General features: G+C 38.4%; 2 protein-coding genes across 2 annotated transcripts; both read left to right on the plus strand.

The window, feature by feature from the left end:
- Positions 1 to 6,482: 6,482 nt before the first annotated feature.
- On the plus strand, positions 6,483 to 9,369 carry LOC144289360 (putative gustatory receptor clone PTE01). The gene has a single exon (XM_077857500.1). It carries the CDS (start codon positions 6,821 to 6,823, stop codon positions 7,811 to 7,813), a length of 993 nt encoding a protein of 330 aa, XP_077713626.1. The 5' UTR covers positions 6,483 to 6,820; the 3' UTR covers positions 7,814 to 9,369.
- A 4,014-nt stretch (positions 9,370 to 13,383) lies between these two features.
- LOC144289361 (olfactory receptor 7E178-like) lies at positions 13,384 to 17,428 on the plus strand. Its single transcript, XM_077857501.1, has 2 exons — positions 13,384 to 13,390; positions 16,466 to 17,428. The coding sequence occupies exons 1-2, from the start codon at positions 13,384 to 13,386 to the stop codon at positions 17,386 to 17,388; spliced, it is 930 nt and encodes a 309-aa protein (XP_077713627.1). The 3' UTR covers positions 17,389 to 17,428.
- Positions 17,429 to 17,703: the final 275 nt, after the last annotated feature.

The following is a 17,703-nucleotide window of genomic DNA, read 5'->3' on the forward strand; positions in this document are numbered from 1 at the left end:
ATCAGTGAAAAGGCAACCTATGGAATGGGAGAAAACATTTGCAAACCCTATGTCTGATCATTGGTTCATCTCCAAAATATATAAGGAACTCCTACAACTTAATGGTAAACAAACAAACAACTAACAAGTTGATTTAAAAACCGGGTTAAGGATTTTATTAGACATTTCTCCAAGGGAGATATACAAATAGCTAACAAGTATATGAAAAGGTGTTCAATATCACTATTCATCAAAGAAATGCAAATCATGTATATACAATAGTATACTATTATATACTATATAATATAATAAATAAATATATAATGTTATTTAATATTTCAATATAATTATATATTATATATATGCAATAGTATATATGCTATATATACTATTCAGCCTGAAGAAAGCAGGAAATTCTGTCATTTGAAGCAACACAGGTGAACCTTAAGTATATTATGCTAAGTGAAACAAGCCAAGCACAGAATGATAAATACTGCACGATTTCATTTATGTATCTAAAATAGTCAAATTCATAGAGTCAGAACAGAATGGTGGCAGGAGGGGGAAATGGAGAGTTCCTAATCAAAGGGCATAGAGTTTCAGTCAAGCAAGGTGAATAAGCTCTAGAGATATACAGTATTGTACCTAAAATCAACAATAGCTCTAGAGATATACAGTATTGTACCTAAAATCAACACTTGCAAATTTGTTAAAAGGGTAGAGGTTGTGTTAAGTGTTCTTAGAGCCAAAAACATTAACTGAGAGAATGGAGATACTACCAGAATCTTGATATGAAAGTCCTAATTCTCCCTAAATTGTCCAGTCATTTGAATGCGTTTGATGACTGATAAACTCACACGCTTTTGTCTGTTAATTTAAAAATTAAGTCTGAGTTTTTTTTTTAATTAAGATGTATGAAACTTGAAAGTCAGAGGGAGTACAAGTGCTGTTCCTCCTGAGAAGTGGAAGACCTCAGACCCAACAAAGGACATTTACTTTTCCTATGATCCTGGCCCATTAATATTAACAAGCCCTCAGAGATTGGGAGAACCCGGATCAATTTGGGTAATTATGAGCTCTGTGCATTGAGCTTTCAAGCCCACACAACTGTAAATAATCGGCCTGTGCCCTGCAAACTTTCAGTTGGCCAGTCCCAGCACAATCGGATCTGTATGTTGTGTCTTCTCTTCTCAGAGTCATTGTATGCATCACGGGGTGCATACCTGTCTTCCTGCAGATCCTGAGAACAGAGCCTGAGCCTTCATCATTCACAGGCATAAGAAGGATGATGGATCGTCATTCCCTTGTCATACCCCAGCACAGAGGCAGCACAGTCCAGTGAGTGATATTGGAGATACAGGATACAGGAACAATGGGGGGAGCATTATTTCTTCATCATCAGGATAAGCATGACAGTTGGAGTAGCCAGATGGAAGGGCACCAATATGCAGTTTCAGCTCTGAGGCCTGTGATGTTTATATTCTTGGTTCTGGTGGAAATCTGAGAATTGTCATTCAGAGTTCTGCTTTCCTCCCTCATTGGTTTTAGCTCCTGTAGGAACCTCCCTCACCAGAGCAGGAATTAAGTCCCTCTAAGCAGTCCCATAAGCATTCCAAAATGGTCATGAAAGTGATGATGAAGAGGAGCAGGGGAATGATGCTAGATGACCATATACATGATACCATGAACCTTTATTAAGGATTCCCAAGTGTCAGGCTCTGAAATAAGTACTTTATGTAGACTGTTTCTTTTCTCCTGCCTAGTCACCCCTAAAATGTATATGTACACATTATTGTTCTTTTATGGATGGGGAGAGGATTATAGCCTGTTAGTGTAACTTGTCCCAGGTCATGGGATGGAATGGGATGAAACCAGGTTTGAATCAAACAGTCTGACTCCAGACACAGAGCACCTGGCCAGTATTCTCCTCTTGCCAATGCAACCAAGCATTTAACTTCTCTGGTCATTCCACCCATACATTCTCCACTCACTGTGCTCTTCTCTTTGGAGGTTACTAGTAAACCAGAGTAAAGAGCCATTGGTGCCTCAACTATAAGAAGGACGGGTGGAGATTGGCTGGCAGAGATCATAGAAAGAGCCGGCTCATGACAGTTTATAGTAGATTTCTCTTGCATGCCTCTGCTCCTGCATTTTGCCTCAGATGTCTACTTCCTTCTCCATTCTTATAAGTTCCTCCATTTCAAACGGAGACACAATGTCAATGTCTCAGGTTCCATCCACACTCAGGAAACTAGAAAATATTAAAACATGTACAATATATGTGCTATCGCTTAAGATCTATGGATCTCTGTTTTAAAATTTCTGAATTTTAAGAGTAAAGAAGTTAACTGCATGTGCCTCAGATCCACAATATAATTTTAAGTCCTATCTTCTCTACTTATTATCTAGTGACCTGGAGCAAGTTCTTAGTATATCTGAGCCTCAGAATTATCATCTGAATTGACCCCTAGTTGATACCACTCCACTGAGTAAGGACTAAATAGATATGAATACTACCAATGTGGTTAAATATGTGATGGATGCATATGGGAAAGGCAAAAATTTAAGTATTATTATTGATGATATTGATTAATATTGTTAATACCGATCTTTATTTTTATTTTTTTTAATACCGATCTTTATACCTTTCAACCAAAGTGTCCTGTGATCTGATCATTTGGTTTTCAATGGATATCTGACAAAAATTTAATTTTTATCCGTGTACAAATTAAATACTGGGTGCTTGGAAGGAAATGACTGAATCAAATTCATTTCTGATTCCTCAGAGCATATATCATCTTTGGCACAGAGTAGGCAACAATAACAATAAAACTCCCAAATATGTGAAATGTTGAATAGACCCTTCTTTGAGTCACAAGAACAAAGAATAGTTAATATGGCTTGCACACACTGGTGCTTTCCTGCCCGTGCCATCCATTTTAGGGATGTCTCATAGAACAAGAAATAAGATAAAATAGCACTTGTTTGTATCTATGTCATTCAATAGGATCTATTTTTTCAAGTAGGCTCCACACCCAATGTGTTGCCCAACATAAGGCTTGAACTCACAACTCTAAGATCAAGACCTGAGCCTGGGATCAAGAATTTGACACAAGCAACTAAGCCACCAGGCACTCCTTTCTCCTCTATTATTTTCTATTTAATAGCATTTACAACATTCAGTTATTGAAAACTATCACAGTGATTTTTGTAAGTATGAAAAATGAGAAGGAGAAGATAAATTTTACTGTGTGGTCTTAGATATATTTTAGGATTTCTAGAGCCCTGAGACGAGAGAGCCTTCAGATTCTCTCCCATACAATCCAATGAAAGGTTATTAAAGCTTTCTTAGGATTGCATTTCATCCATAAACCCACAATTACAATAATGATTCAAATTCTGGTTACAAAACAATGACTAGATATTTATTAAGTTCCACTTCCTTTAGATGCCACACATCTCTGGAGATGGCTGTTAACCTTTCAATTTCCAGAGAAGGGATACCAACACAGACAAGTTGAGGGATTTACATGTATTCCGTGAATTAGGGCGTTGGACTACTGGTTTTCAGGAACACTTATGGCAGTAATATGGTGAATTATAGGATCTCCTATGAGTAGTAATGCACTTTACAGCCCAGTTTGAAAATCTGAGATATGGAAATATCCCCTATGTAAAATATGAATTTTTATGTGAAGGTATCACAGAATGATGATTATTAGATACCTGAGAAATATTTCTGATTCTATACTTTAATAATAGCATATAGCTGATAGCAACTAATTTTTCTACTGGGAAAACAGATGTAGGAAATAAATGGTGAAATTGAACTTGCACTGATTTTTACAACACAAACAACCTTGTGATGAAAGGTTGATATTAACAACCATCCTCCATGCAGATGTCATATAGAAATTCTCATTTGCATGATATGCAGAAAGGTAAAAGGATTTTCATAGGGTTGTTGAAATAAGGAATTGATAAACAAAATAAAGTTAATTCCTCATTAACTCATAGTATATAGTTAATACTATATATCACGAAAAGTGTTATATCTAGATTTAAACGCAGTGTTGTAGTAAACAGGAACACTTTAGATGCATTATGTGTAGTAATATACTATTTAGGTAAATCTTTAAGAAAATATTTTGTAAGGTTTTGTAGATTATAAATAAATAATAATGTTATGGAAACACTGAAAGAAAATATACTCACCTAATTAATAATTGTGGTTGCTTTGGGGAACAAGTGTGCAGGGCAATAAGATCATGCAGGGATTTAAAGAAAGCTAAAATTTTATCAGTGATATTTCAGATCTCTATAAAATATGAGTTTGGAAGAAAACATTAGTAAATGGCTATATTTTTAATTTAGCTATTGGGTGGGATGCCTGGGTGGCTCAGTGGTTGAACACCTGCCTTCAGCCCAGGGCGTGATCCTGGAGTCCTGGGATCTAGTCCCACATCGGGCTCCCTGCATGGAGCCTGCTTCTCTCTCTACCTATATCTCTGCCTCTCTTTCTCTGTGTCTCTCATGAATAAATAAATTAAATCTCTAAAAAATATACAGCTATTAGGTATTCATTATAGCAATAATAGGCAATATTCTTTGTACATATTCTAAGTGCCTGGCAATATTTTAAGGCATTGTTCTTGACCCTGGGTGTACATTAGTACCACTAAAAATCATGCATGTAGAGATTATTATTTAATTAGCTCTAGGCAGTGGACAGGACATTAGTACATTTTGCAGTATAAATGGGTAAGTATAATAATCAACGGGGTTGAGAACTACGGGGCTGACCACTTTATGTTTCTTTATGCTTAATTTCTTCAAACAACCCAATAAGGTAAGTTCAATCATTAGCTCCATTTTACCAACGTGGAAACTCCCCATGTACTTGTTATGTTAGTCTTTGTACTTTTCCCTTTTGCATTTTTCTCTAAATTAAATCATAGTGTGACCTATCAGGAGAAATGAATAGCAGAGTTGTCTTCAGGGAATTGATTTAAAAATAATTGTATTTAGGAGTGCCTTGCTGGTTCAGTCGTTGGAGCGTGGGACTCTTGATCTTGGGGTTGTGGATTCAGTTGGGTGTGGAGATCGCTTAAAAATAAAATCTTAAAAAAATTGTATATAAGGAGAATTTATTTTATTATTTATGTATTTATTTATTTATTTTCAACAACATGGATGGACCTAGAGGGTATTATGCTAAGCAAAAGAAGTCAAAGAAAGACAAACACCATATGATTTCACTCATATGTGGAACTTAAGAAACTAAAGAAATGAACAAACAAAAAAAGACAAACAAACAAACAAACAAACAAAAACCCCGACTATTAAGGGGAATTAATTTTAAAAGGAATTAATTAAGGAGAATTTTTGTTTCAGTAAAGATTAAAGTTAAGGAAGCATAAGAAGGCTAGATTTCAGACCTGGTTTGGGGGGCTTTATATGATCCTAAATTCCTTGATTATAAATAAGAGAGTTAGATTTCTTTTCTTTTTTTTTTTTAGGATTTTATTTATTTATTCATGAGAGACACAGAGAAAGAGAGGCAGAGACATAGGAGGAGGGAGAAGCAGGCTCCATGCAGGGAGCCTGATGTGGGATTCGATCCCAGGACTCCAGGATCATGCCCTGAGCTGAAGGCAGATGCGGAACTGCTGAGCCACCCAGGCGTCCCAAGAGAGTTGGATTTCATGTGGACCCAGAACTTCCAAATATTTAGGATTAGAAATACATGTAAGCACTTTCAGCAATACCAAACCACTTCAAGATAGAGACCAAAACAAAACAAAACAAAACCCCAAAGAGCAGTGTCAAACACCAGTGTCAAACACCAGTGTCAATTTCCCTGAGACTGTGTAGGGTTGGTATTTAATCCTGTATAAGACGAGAGATAGGAAAAAGGTATTTTTTTAAGTTAATTATTGTTTAATGACCCAGAGCTGCATTGTGCACAAATGCCATCTATGGTGTCACCGATGCTGCATGATTTTGTGCATTTAACCAAAATGTATTTACAAAATTTGAAGTCTATCAGGCCACAGTTAACAATTATATTTGAAAAAAACTTTTTTTTAAAAAGATTTTATTAATTCATGAGACACACAGAGAGGCAGACACAGGCAGAGGGAGAAGCAGGCTCCCTGCAGGGAGTCCAATGTGGGACCTGATCCGATCCCGGGTCTCCAGGATTAAGCCTCAGGTTGAAGGCGTCGCTAAACTGCTGAGCCACCGGGGCTGCCCCTATATTTGAAAAAACTTTAAAAAGACAACCCACATATTTGAATGAGCATGTATTTCTACAGAGGAGAGATGTCAGAAAACCGGAGAATGATGAAAACTCATAAAGATAATTAACTATTAAAAAAAGCTTTCTGATTATAAACATTCGGTTTTAATTTAGAATGTCAATGATGTAGTTCTAGCAATTACACAGTTTATCAATATTCTAAAGGGAATTTCTTGCATTTATTTGAATAAAATCAGGCTGCTTAGTGTCCTTCAATTAGACTGATTTTTTTTTTTTTTTTTTTTTACCTAAAGGGAAAAGAATATTTCTTATTTGGCATGTTTCTTAAAAGAGTATTTTATGGTGATCATGGATTTATCATTTAGCTCTAACTGTTCTTGCTCCTCTAACATTCTTCAGTTCTGTGTCTTTAAAGTATGTATATAGAGAGGTGAATAACACAGAAACCAATGAGGAAACAGTTCAAGAAAATTGGATTTGAGACACAGAACTATTGCTAAAGGTACTGGAATGTATGGCTCCAAGTGTGAATATTTTACTTGTTAATTGCTTGAATACACAATATGGACACAGAGCTGGATGCTCATTTACTTGTTTCACTTTTCCAACCCTCTTTTCTTTTTTAAAAGGTGTCCAAGCTACATAGAACCACAAAATCTAACAAGTGTATCAGAGTTCTTCCTCATGGGCCTCTCAGATGATCCAGAACTGCAGCCCCTCCTCTTTGGGCTGTTCCTGTCCATGTACCTGGTCACTGTGCTTGGGAATCTGCTCATCATCTTGGCCGTCAGCTCTGACTCCCACCTCCACATCCCCATGTACTTCTTCCTCTCCAACCTGTCCTTGGCTGACATCGGTTTCACCTCCACCACAGTCCCCAAGATGATCATGGACATCCAAACTCAGAGCAGAGTCATCTCCTATGTGGGTTGCCTGACTCAAATGTCTTTTTTTATGCTTTTTGGATGTTTGGATAGTCTCCTCCTGGCTGTGATGGCGTATGACCGGTTTGTGGCCATCTGTCACCCCCTGCACTACTTGATCATCATGAACCCCCGCCTCTGTGGCTTGTTGGTTTTGGCGTCATTTTTAATCAGCCTGTTGGTCTCCCAGATGCACAATTCAATTGTGTTACAACTTACTTACTTCAAGGATGTGGAAATTTCTCATTTCTTCTGTGATCCTTCTCAACTCCTCAACCTTGCCTGTTCTGACACTTTTATCAATAACATAGTCATGTATTTTGTTGGTGCCATCTCTGGCTTTCTTCCTATTTCAGGGATCTTTTTCTCTTACTATAAAATTGTTTCCTCCATTCTGAGAGTCCCATCCACAGGTGGGAGATACAAAGCCTTCTCCACCTGTGGCTCCCACCTGTCAGTTGTTTGCTTATTTTATGGAACAGGCCTTGGGGTGTACCTTAGTTCAGCTGTCTCACTTTCTCCCAGGAAGGATGCAGTGGCCTCAGTGGTGTATACTGTGGTCACCCCCATGCTGAACCCTTTCATCTACAGCCTGAGGAACAGGGACATCAAAAGGGCCATGTGGAGGCTCTTCAGTAAAACAATCTAATCGCAGTACCTCTGCCATCCATTTGAGGTGTAGGTTGGAATGCAGCAAAACTAAACACCTAGGAGTGCCTGGGTGGCTCAATCCATTAAGTGTCTGCCTTTGGCTCAAGTCATGATCTCGATCCCAAGGCTGAGCCCTGAGTTGGGCTCTCTGCTCAGTGGGGAGCCTGTTTCTTCCTCTCCATCTCCCTCTGTCCCTTCCCCCTCATTCTCTCTCTTTCCCCCACCCCTCAAATAAACAAAACATTTTAAAAACAAACAAAAAACTAAACATGTAGACCTGCAAATTCTAAGGCTCTCACCACATCATTTTTGTAGTTGTCGTGGCTTTCATCCTTTTCCTTGCTTAACATTTGGAAATTGCTTTTTTCATGTCTTAAATGGGACTGAGGGAGTATTCTGAGGTCCTTTGTATATGACAGTCACTGCATGACTGAACCTTACTTTAAAAAATATTTTATTTATCTATTCATGAAAGACACAGAGAGAGAGACCGAGACATAGGCAGAGGGAGGAGCAGGCTCCCTGTGGGGAGCCTAACGTGGGACTCCACCCTAGGACCCCGGGATCATGACCTGAGCCAAAGGCAGATGCTCAACCACAGAGCCACCCAGGTGCCCCTGACTGAATCTTATTAGATCTATGGAGACTCTGTGCTTTATCATTGGTGACCCAAGCATCCCAGAAAGATGAGAAGTTCTCTTTTTATATATTTTAAATTCATATTTTTCCATAATTCTTGTGTATTTTCCATACATATTTCTTATCTATCCAATTGGTTTATGCAGGTTATGTGGGAGGATGCATGTTACTAGTTCTCAAACTTGGTATGCATGTATGTATGTATTTTCAAGTATAATTAACATACAGTGTTATATTAGTTTTAGGTGTAAAATACTATGATTCAACAATTCTATGCATTTCTTAGTGCTCATCAAGATAACTGTACTCTTCTTTAAAAATTTTTATTTATTTATTTATTTGAAAGAGAGAGAGCATAAGTGAGGAGTGGGGTGGTAGGGGCAGAGGGAAAGGGAGAAGTAGACTTCCTGCTCAGGGGGAACCCAACCCAAGGCTTGATCCTAGGACCCCAAGATCATTACCTGAGCCAAAGGCAGACACTTCATCAACTGAGCCAGGCTGGCACTCTAAAATAAGTAATCCTTAATCTTAATCCTCTTTATCTTTTTCACCTATCCCTCTACCCACCTCTCCTCTGGGAGTCACTAGTTTGTTCTCTGTATTTAAAAGTCTGTTTTTTTTTTGTTTGTCTCTGTTTTCTTTGTTCATTTGTTTTGTTTCTTAAATTCCACATATGAGTGAAAGTATATAGTATTTGTTTTTCTCTGACTGACTTATTTAATTTATTGTTATACCCCATAGGTCCAACTCTTTTGTTGCAAATGGCAAGATTTCATTGTTTTTTTTTTTATGGTTGACTAATAATACATTTCATATATACACATAGCACATTTTCTTTTCTTCTTTATCCATTTATCTGTCGATGGACACGTGGGTTGTTTCCATATCTTGGCTATTGTAAATAATACTGCAATAAATACGGGAGTGTAAATATCTTTTTGAATTAGTGTTTTCATTTTCTTTGGGTAAATACCTAATAGTGGAGTTACTGGATTATATGATAATACTATTTTTAATTTTTTGAGCAACCTCTATACTGTTTTCCACAGTGGTTGCATCAAATTGCATTCCCACCAATGGTGCATGAGAGTTTCATTTTCTTTTCTTTCTTTTCTTAAAAAATATTTTATTTATTTATTAATGAGAGAGAGATTGAGAGAGAGAGAGAGAGAGAGGCAGAGAGGCAGAGACACAGGCAGAGGGCAAAGCAGGCTCCATGCAGGGAGCCCGACACAGGATTCGCTCCAGGTCTCCAGGATCACACCCTGGGCCGAAGGGGGTGCTAAACGGCTGAGCCACCTGGGCTGCCCAGATTTCATTTTCTCTACATCCTCAACTATACTTGTTATTTCTTATGTTTTTGATTTTAGCCATCTGACAGGCATAAGGTAATTGGTATTTCTCTGAAGATTAGTGATGTTGTGCATCTTTTCATGTATTTGTTGGCTATCTGTATGTCTTATTTGGAAAAATGCCTATTTTTAGTTGAAAATTTTTTTGGGTTTTGGTGTTAAGTTGTATAAGTTCTATTTTTTTAAGATTTTATTTATTTATTCATGAGAGACACACACACACACAGAGAGAGAGGCAGAGACACAGGCAGAGGGAGAAGCAGGCTCCACGCAGGGAGCCTGATGCGAGACTTGATCCTGGGTCTTCAGGATCACGCCCTGGGCTGAAGGCAGGTGCCAAACTACTGAGCCATCCAGGGATCCCCAGTTGTATAAATTCTTTACGTATTTTGGGTACTTACCCCTTATTGGATATGGGGTAAATGTTCTCTACACTCATCTTTGACAGTAATTCTAATATCTCATCTCCTCACTCACTATGTTGATTTCAGTTTAATAACATTTTTTGCTATTGTCCAAATATTTTACAAGGCTCCAATACTCATCTCCTCCCTCTCCAGTACACTCCTACTCATTTGCTCTTTCATCATGGATACTCATCGTGGGAGAAGGAATTGGAAACTGGAAAAGAATAAAGCATATATCACATTTTATTGCACAAAAATAAATATCTTTGGTTTTCCTATTCTGTGTCCTGTAAATTCATCTTTACCATGACCCTAGTATCCTACCGCCCCTATTAATGTCTTTATACACTGTACTATGAAATAACTTCAGTCTAATACCACATTTTTGCTATGGATTAAGTATTCTAAGTGCCTTAACACCCCATCCCTCCCTCTTATATCTATCTCTACATATCTACCATGTGTTCTCCCCTAGAAACACCCTCTGTCATACATTTACACACACACACAAGTAAATAGCATCCTTCCCTCCATACCCAATTTGATTAGATATTCATTGAAGTTTTCTTCATATCACTTAATGACAAACTAATCTCCATGTTCCTCAGCAAAGAAATCTCTGAGTCAGGAAAGATGCATAGATAGAATTTAGAAGGTTACAATATACTACTATCCATACACATCTCAGTTTATCCACTAGAAAAAGCAGATTAACCAAAACCATAGTTTATTTATGTTTTCAAGGGCTGAGAACCCACAGAAATCTAAAGAAAATATACTTTGGAGCCAGTTGACTCCTTTCTAACTAGCATAAATCAGAACCACTGGGGATTTTTGTTAAATTTGGCCATGGAATGGCTGCAAACTGGCTTATTGGTGGAGGGACTCTCCTGGGATAGCAGAAATCAGGGAGTCTACTTGAGAAATAGTAAAGCGGGGTCTGCAGAAATACCCAATGGAGAGGAAGTTCTACCCATTTGCCAATTTGTCTCCTGGGAATTTTTGTTGTGTGACAAATTTGGGACTATACTGGAAGGCAGATAGATATGACATGAGTCTTGAAGTGCTTGGAGCACAAAGTTCTTGTAGAGGATGAGACTTATGTGGTGGACTGTGCCTGAGATGCTCCCTATGATCCCCAACTGCTGATTTTCTTGCTCTTGCATATGTCCCTCCCATTGAGTGTGAAATAGACATAGTGACTTGCTTCCAACAATGAGAATGTGAAAGAAATGTTGAGAAGTCACTTCCAGGAATAGAGTGGGAAAAAAAATCTGGCTTTCTTCCTGCTACCTCTCCCTTGCTCTCTTGGTTGCTCCTGTTGACGGAACCCAATTTCCATGTTACAAGCTGCCCCATTAAGAGGCCCATGTATTAAAAAAAAAAAAAAGAAAAAGAAAAAAAAAAAGAGGCCCATGTATCTGGGAATCCTCGGGCCAATAGTCTACAAATGCATGAATCCTACCAACAGCCCTATGGGTGAGCTTTTAAGTGGACTTCTGCCAGTCAAGCCTTGAGATGATTACAGTTCTGGCAAACATCTTCATTGTAATATTATGAGAGGCTCTCTGAAGCATTTAAGTGAAGTATCAGTTACCAAAAAATATGTAAAAATCAATAGTTTTCTAATATACCAATGTAATTCAATTAGAGAAAAAACAGAACTAAAGTCATTCAAATTAGCCAAAAGTAAACAAAACAGGTGAACATGGGGAAGAGAAGAAAAATAAAATAAGATAAGACAAAGAGGGAGGCAAGCTATAAGAGACTCTTAATTATAGGGAACAAACTGAGGACTACTGGAGGGGACGTGGGTTGAGGGATGGGTAATTGGGTGATAAGCATTAAGCAGGCAAGTGATATAATGAGTACTGGGTGTTATATGCAGGTGATGAATCGCTAAATTCTAACCCTGGAACTAATACTATACTATAAGTTAACTAACTTGAAATTAAATAAAATATTGAAAAAAATAAAAATAAATAACAATAACCCTGTGAATCTCCAACATATAAAGTGCCAATCCAAGCAAGACCTATGGAAATGAAAATAAGAAGTTATCCTTAGAGCACATATTAACTGAGAAAATGGAAATAGTATCACATTCTTTGTATAGAAGACCTAATTCTGCCTCAATTTTATGATTCATACAATGGATTTACAGATATCAAAATCACACATTGAGTGATTCAATTGAAAAAAAAGTCTGAATTTCATGTTAGGATCCTACAACTTGGAAAAAGTAAGGAGTACAGCTGAGCTTCCTGAGGAGCGGAAGGAGCCAGATCCTTCTAAAAACATTCACCTGTTTCCCTTTCCTCTTCTATTGACATTAGCAAGTCCTGGAACATTTGGGTAGTTCAGTTGGTTGGGTGTTTGACTCCTGGTTTCGTCTTGGGTTGTAATCTCAGGGTCATGGATGGAGCACCATGTCAGGATCCACTTTCAGTGTGGAGTCTGCTTGAGATTCTCTCTCTCCCTTCATTAGCCCCTCCCACTGCATTCTCTAAATAAATAAATAAATAGATAAAATCTTTTTTTAAAAATGAAAAGAACATTATCAAGTCCTCAGAGATTGGGACAACATGGATCAATTGGCTAATTATGAGCTTTGTGCATTGAGCCTCACAAGTTATACAATTGGAAATAATTGGTGGGTGCCTCCAGCTTTTTAGTTTGACAATTCTATTATACTGGTTCCATACTTGTGTCTCCTCCCTTTGTGGCATCTGCATCAGAAGGTCTCAGCCAAGTCTGTCTTCCTGCCAGTCTTGAAGAGGGACCCTGAGCCTTCGTCATATACCAGACAAGTGATCAGTACTCCTCAGTCATGCTCCAGCAGAGATGCATCCCAGCTCAGTAAGTGCTGAAGGAAACAGTGATTGGAGGAGGGAGTATCAGGAGCATTTTTTCCTCCTCCACAATAGAAACACTTGGTTTAGACAGATGGGAGGGCATCAGTATACAAACTTTCAGATGAGACCCCTGTGACATTTATTTTCTTGGTTCTGATGGGGATGTGAGAACTCTCATTAAGAGTTCTGCTTCCAAAAAAAAAAAAAAAAAAGAGTTCTGCTTCCAGGGTGCCTGGGTAGCTCAGTTGGTTAAGCATCTGTCTTTTGCTCTTGTCATGATCCTGGGATCCAGTCCCACATTGGACCTCCTGCTCAATGGGGAGTCTGCTTCTCCCCTTCCCTCTGCTCATGCTCTCTCTCCCTCCCTCTCTCAAACAAACAAACAAAACAAACAAATAAATAAATAAAATCTTTTTTTAAAAAAGAGTTCTGCTTCACTCTCACTGACTCTGATCTGGTTGGCCTCTCCCCCACCATAGCCAATGGATCTCTTCAACCTCTTGCCTAGGCTACTCCAAAATGATCATGAAGGAGATTATGATGATTGTAAGGAGAAGGATGCCATTGACCACTAACCACAACATAATGTACTTTTATTGAAAGCTTCCTAAATGCCAGGTTCTGAGGTATGTGTTTTACATATCTTATTTGATTTCATCTGGTTAATCTGTTCCAAATCATAAATGCACACATTATTATTATTTTACACAAGATGAAAGGAATGCAGCATTTTATGTAACTTATACCAGGTTGTGAGTTAGAAAGGGTTGATGGCATGTTTGAATCTGGGCATCAGACCAGACTTTTCCTCTGCTAACCCAAAATGGTTATTTCACTTCCTTTAGGGGTTTCTGGCAGACCACCATTGGAGAACAGTAGATAGCACTTCCTGCTTCAACTACAGGAAGAATGGCTGAGATCACATGTAATGATCACAGAGAGTTGGCACATGATTATTCAGGGGAGATCTCTCTTTCTCTCTCTCTCCTGCTCCTGTTCCTGGATTTCACTTCAACTGTTCACTTTCTCCTCCATTCTTTTTTTTATGATTTTATTTATTTATTTGAGATAGACAAGGAGCAAGAGAGAGAGCAGAAGCAGGGGAGCAGAAGGAGAGGGAGAAGCAGGCTCCTCGCTGAGCAGGGAGCCTGACTTGGGGCTCAATCCCAGGATCTGGGATCATCCTGAACCAAATGCAGACGCTTAACTGACTAAGCCAAACAGGTGCCTCCCTCCTCCATTTTTACAGTCAGCCTACTCAATCATAAAAGGTGACATAAAGTCAGAATCTTGGGGGTTCATTTAAACTCAGGAAACGGAAAATGGTTTAAAAATGTATCTCAGATGTGCCTATAGTTAAAACCTCTGTACATCTGCTTAAAACTTTCAGAAATTCTGGAAACAAGGAAGTTTGTGGGACTCAGAGAATGATTATTTATTTATTTATTTATTTATTTTTAAATATTTTATTTATTTATTCATGAGAGACACAGAGAGGGAGAGAGAGAGAGAATAGAAGAGACACAGGCAGAGAGAGAAGCAGGCCCCATGCTGGGAGCCCCACGTGGGACTCCAGGAGTCTTTTGTCCAAAGACAAAAGTCTTCAGCTTTGGGCTGAAGACAGGCGCTAAACCACTGAGCCACCTGGGCTGCCCAAGAATGATAATTGATTTTGAATCCTGTCTGCTCCATTTATTATTAGTGTGCTAGGGGGAAAATTCTTGGTATCTCTGAGACTTAAGGTTGTCATCTAAGTTGATCCCTAGTTGATACAGCTCAACTGAATAAGGGTTAAACAAATAATGGATGCCTTCTATGCAACAAATATGTGATGAATGCACAAAATAAGGGCAAATTAAAATTTAGATGTTTTATTACTAATAATGATAAAGGTTATGATTTCCCTACAGCCTTAACAGGATATTTCATTTTGTTTATACAAGTACATCTTTAGCATATGGAGAGAAACAACTGAGTCTCATTTATTTCTGAATCCCCAGAGCCTATGCCTTTTTGGCACAGAGGAAGCATCAAAAATTTAAAAATCTCAGTTAAGTACAGGATAGACCTTTCCATTGTTCACAGAAACAAAGAAGAAAGTATTTTCATAGTTATCAATGTTGTTTGATTATGTGCACTTAACTAAACCACATTTATCAAAATTTGAAGTCTGCAAAAGCCAAGGATAGGAATTATATGCTAAATGACTTTTAAAAGACAACCATTAGAAATGACAAATACCCACCATTTGCTTCGATGTGGATGGACCTGGAGGGTATTATACTGAGTAAAATATGTCAATCGGAAAAGGACAAACATTATATGGTCTCATTCATTTGGGGAATATAAAAATTAGTGAAAGGGAATAAAGGGAAAGGAGAGAAAATGAGTGAAAATATCAGTGAGGGTGACAAAACACAAGAGACACCTAACTCTGGGAAATAAACAAGGGGTAGTGGAAGGAGAGGTGGGCGGGGGGTTGGGGTGACTGGGTGATGGGCACTGAGGGGGGCACTTGATGGGATGAGCACTGGCTATTATGCTATATGTTGGCAAATTGAACTCAAAAAAAAAAAAAAAAAACAACAACAACAACAACAACATTGATCATCACTTATTTCCATGAAGGAGAAAAGAAAGAAAATCAAAGAATGATGAAACCGATGAAGATAACTAACACAAAAAATATTTTCTGATTATGAATCTTTAATTCTAATTTAGAATCCAGACTACACACTCCTGCCTTTCATGGAGTGTTTATAAATATTCTAAATGAAAAGAATATCTAGCATTTCATTTGAATAAAATATTTTTAACTGCTTCATAATTTCTTTAAATTAGAATGATTTTTTTCTTAAAAGAGGAAGGGTATTTCTTATGATTTCTCTTCAAGGAGGAGGCTGTGAAAAAAAAAGAAGGAGGCTGTCTTTACTGTGATCATGGATTTGTTATCTCTTATGTTCTTGGTTCTGATACTCTTTGGTAGAGTTTCTCTAGGGATCCCTGGGTGGCGCAGCGGTTTGGCGCCTGCCTTTGGCTCAGGGCGCGATCCTGGAGACCCGGGATCGAATCCCACGTCGGGCTCCTGGTGCATGGAGCCTGCTTCTCCCTCTGCCTGTGTCTCTGCCTCTCTCTCTCTCTGTGACTATCATAAATAAAAAAAAAAAATTTAAAAAAAGAGGTAAATAATGCAGAAACCAACGAAGAAACGAGTTCTAAGAAATAGGATGTGTCACACTGAGAAGTATTGCTGAAGGCTAGGGTGTATGACTGCAAGTGTGACTGTTTTATTTGTGATTGCTTGAATGTGCAATATGGACACAGTGCTGGATGCTCATTTACTTGTTTCATTTTTCCAACCCTTTTTTCTTTTTTAAAAGGTGTCTAGGCTACAAAGAACAAAACCTAACAAGTGTCTCAGAATTCTTCCTCACCAGATTCTCAGATGATCTAGAGCTGCAGCCTCTCTTCTTTGGGCTGTTCCTGTCCATGTACCTGCTCACCGTGCTTGGGAATCTGCTCATCATCCTGACTGTCAGCTCTGACTCTCACCTCCACACCCCCATGTACTTCTTCCTCTCCAACCTGTCCTTGGCTGACATCGGTTTCACCTCCACCACAGTCCCCAAGATGATCATGGACATCCAAACTCAGAGCAGAGTTATCTCCTATGTGGGTTGCCTGACTCAAATGTCTTTTTTGATCCTTTTTGGATGTATGGATGGTATGCTTCTGACTGTAATGGCATATGACAGGTTTGTGGCCATCTGTCACCCTCTACACTACTCAATCATCATGAACCCCCGCCTCTGTGGCTTGTTGGTTTTGGTGTCTTTTTTGGTTAGCCTTTTGGACTCCCAGCTGCACAGTTTGATTGTGTTACAACTTACCTGCTTCAAGGATGTGGAAATTTCTAATTTTTTCTGCGATCCTTCTCAACTCCTCAACCTTGCCTGTTCTGACACTTTCACCAATAACATAGTCATGTATTTTGTTGGTGCCATCTCTGGCTTTCTTCCTATTTCAGGGATCTTTTTCTCTTACTATAAAATTGTTTCCTCCATTCTGAGAGTCCCATCCACAGGTGGGAGATACAAAGCCTTCTCTACCTGTGGCTCCCACCTGTCAGTTGTTTGCTTATTTTATGGAACTGCTATTGGAGTGTACCTTGGATCAGCATTGCTGCCTTCCCCCAGGAAGGATATAGTGGCCTCGGTGATGTACACTGTGGTCACTCCCATGCTGAATCCCTTCATTTACAGCCTGAGAAACAGGGACATTAAGAGTGCCCTATGGAGGTTCCTCAGAAGAACAGCCTAATCTCAGTATGTGTGCAATCCTTTTTGAAGTGTGAGGTGAAAAAAAACCGGCAAAATCAAATATGTAGACCAGCAAATACTGCTTTCTTGGTCACATAATTTTTTCAGTCTCATGATTTTCATTCCTCTTCATGTTTCATATATGAATGTTAGTTTTTTTATTTATTTTTAATTGGATTAGGGAAGTATTCTGGGATGCTTTGTACATCATAATGAATGCATGAGAGGTTCTCCCTAATGACCTTGGTATCTTGATGAAATATAGAATTCTCTCTTTTTAAAAAGATTTATTTATTTATTTGAGAAGGGGAAGAGA

The sequence above is a fragment of the Canis aureus genome, chromosome 19 (genome assembly GCF_053574225.1).
Source record: "Canis aureus isolate CA01 chromosome 19, VMU_Caureus_v.1.0, whole genome shotgun sequence".
In the NCBI taxonomy this organism is placed as follows: Eukaryota; Metazoa; Chordata; class Mammalia; order Carnivora; family Canidae; genus Canis; species Canis aureus.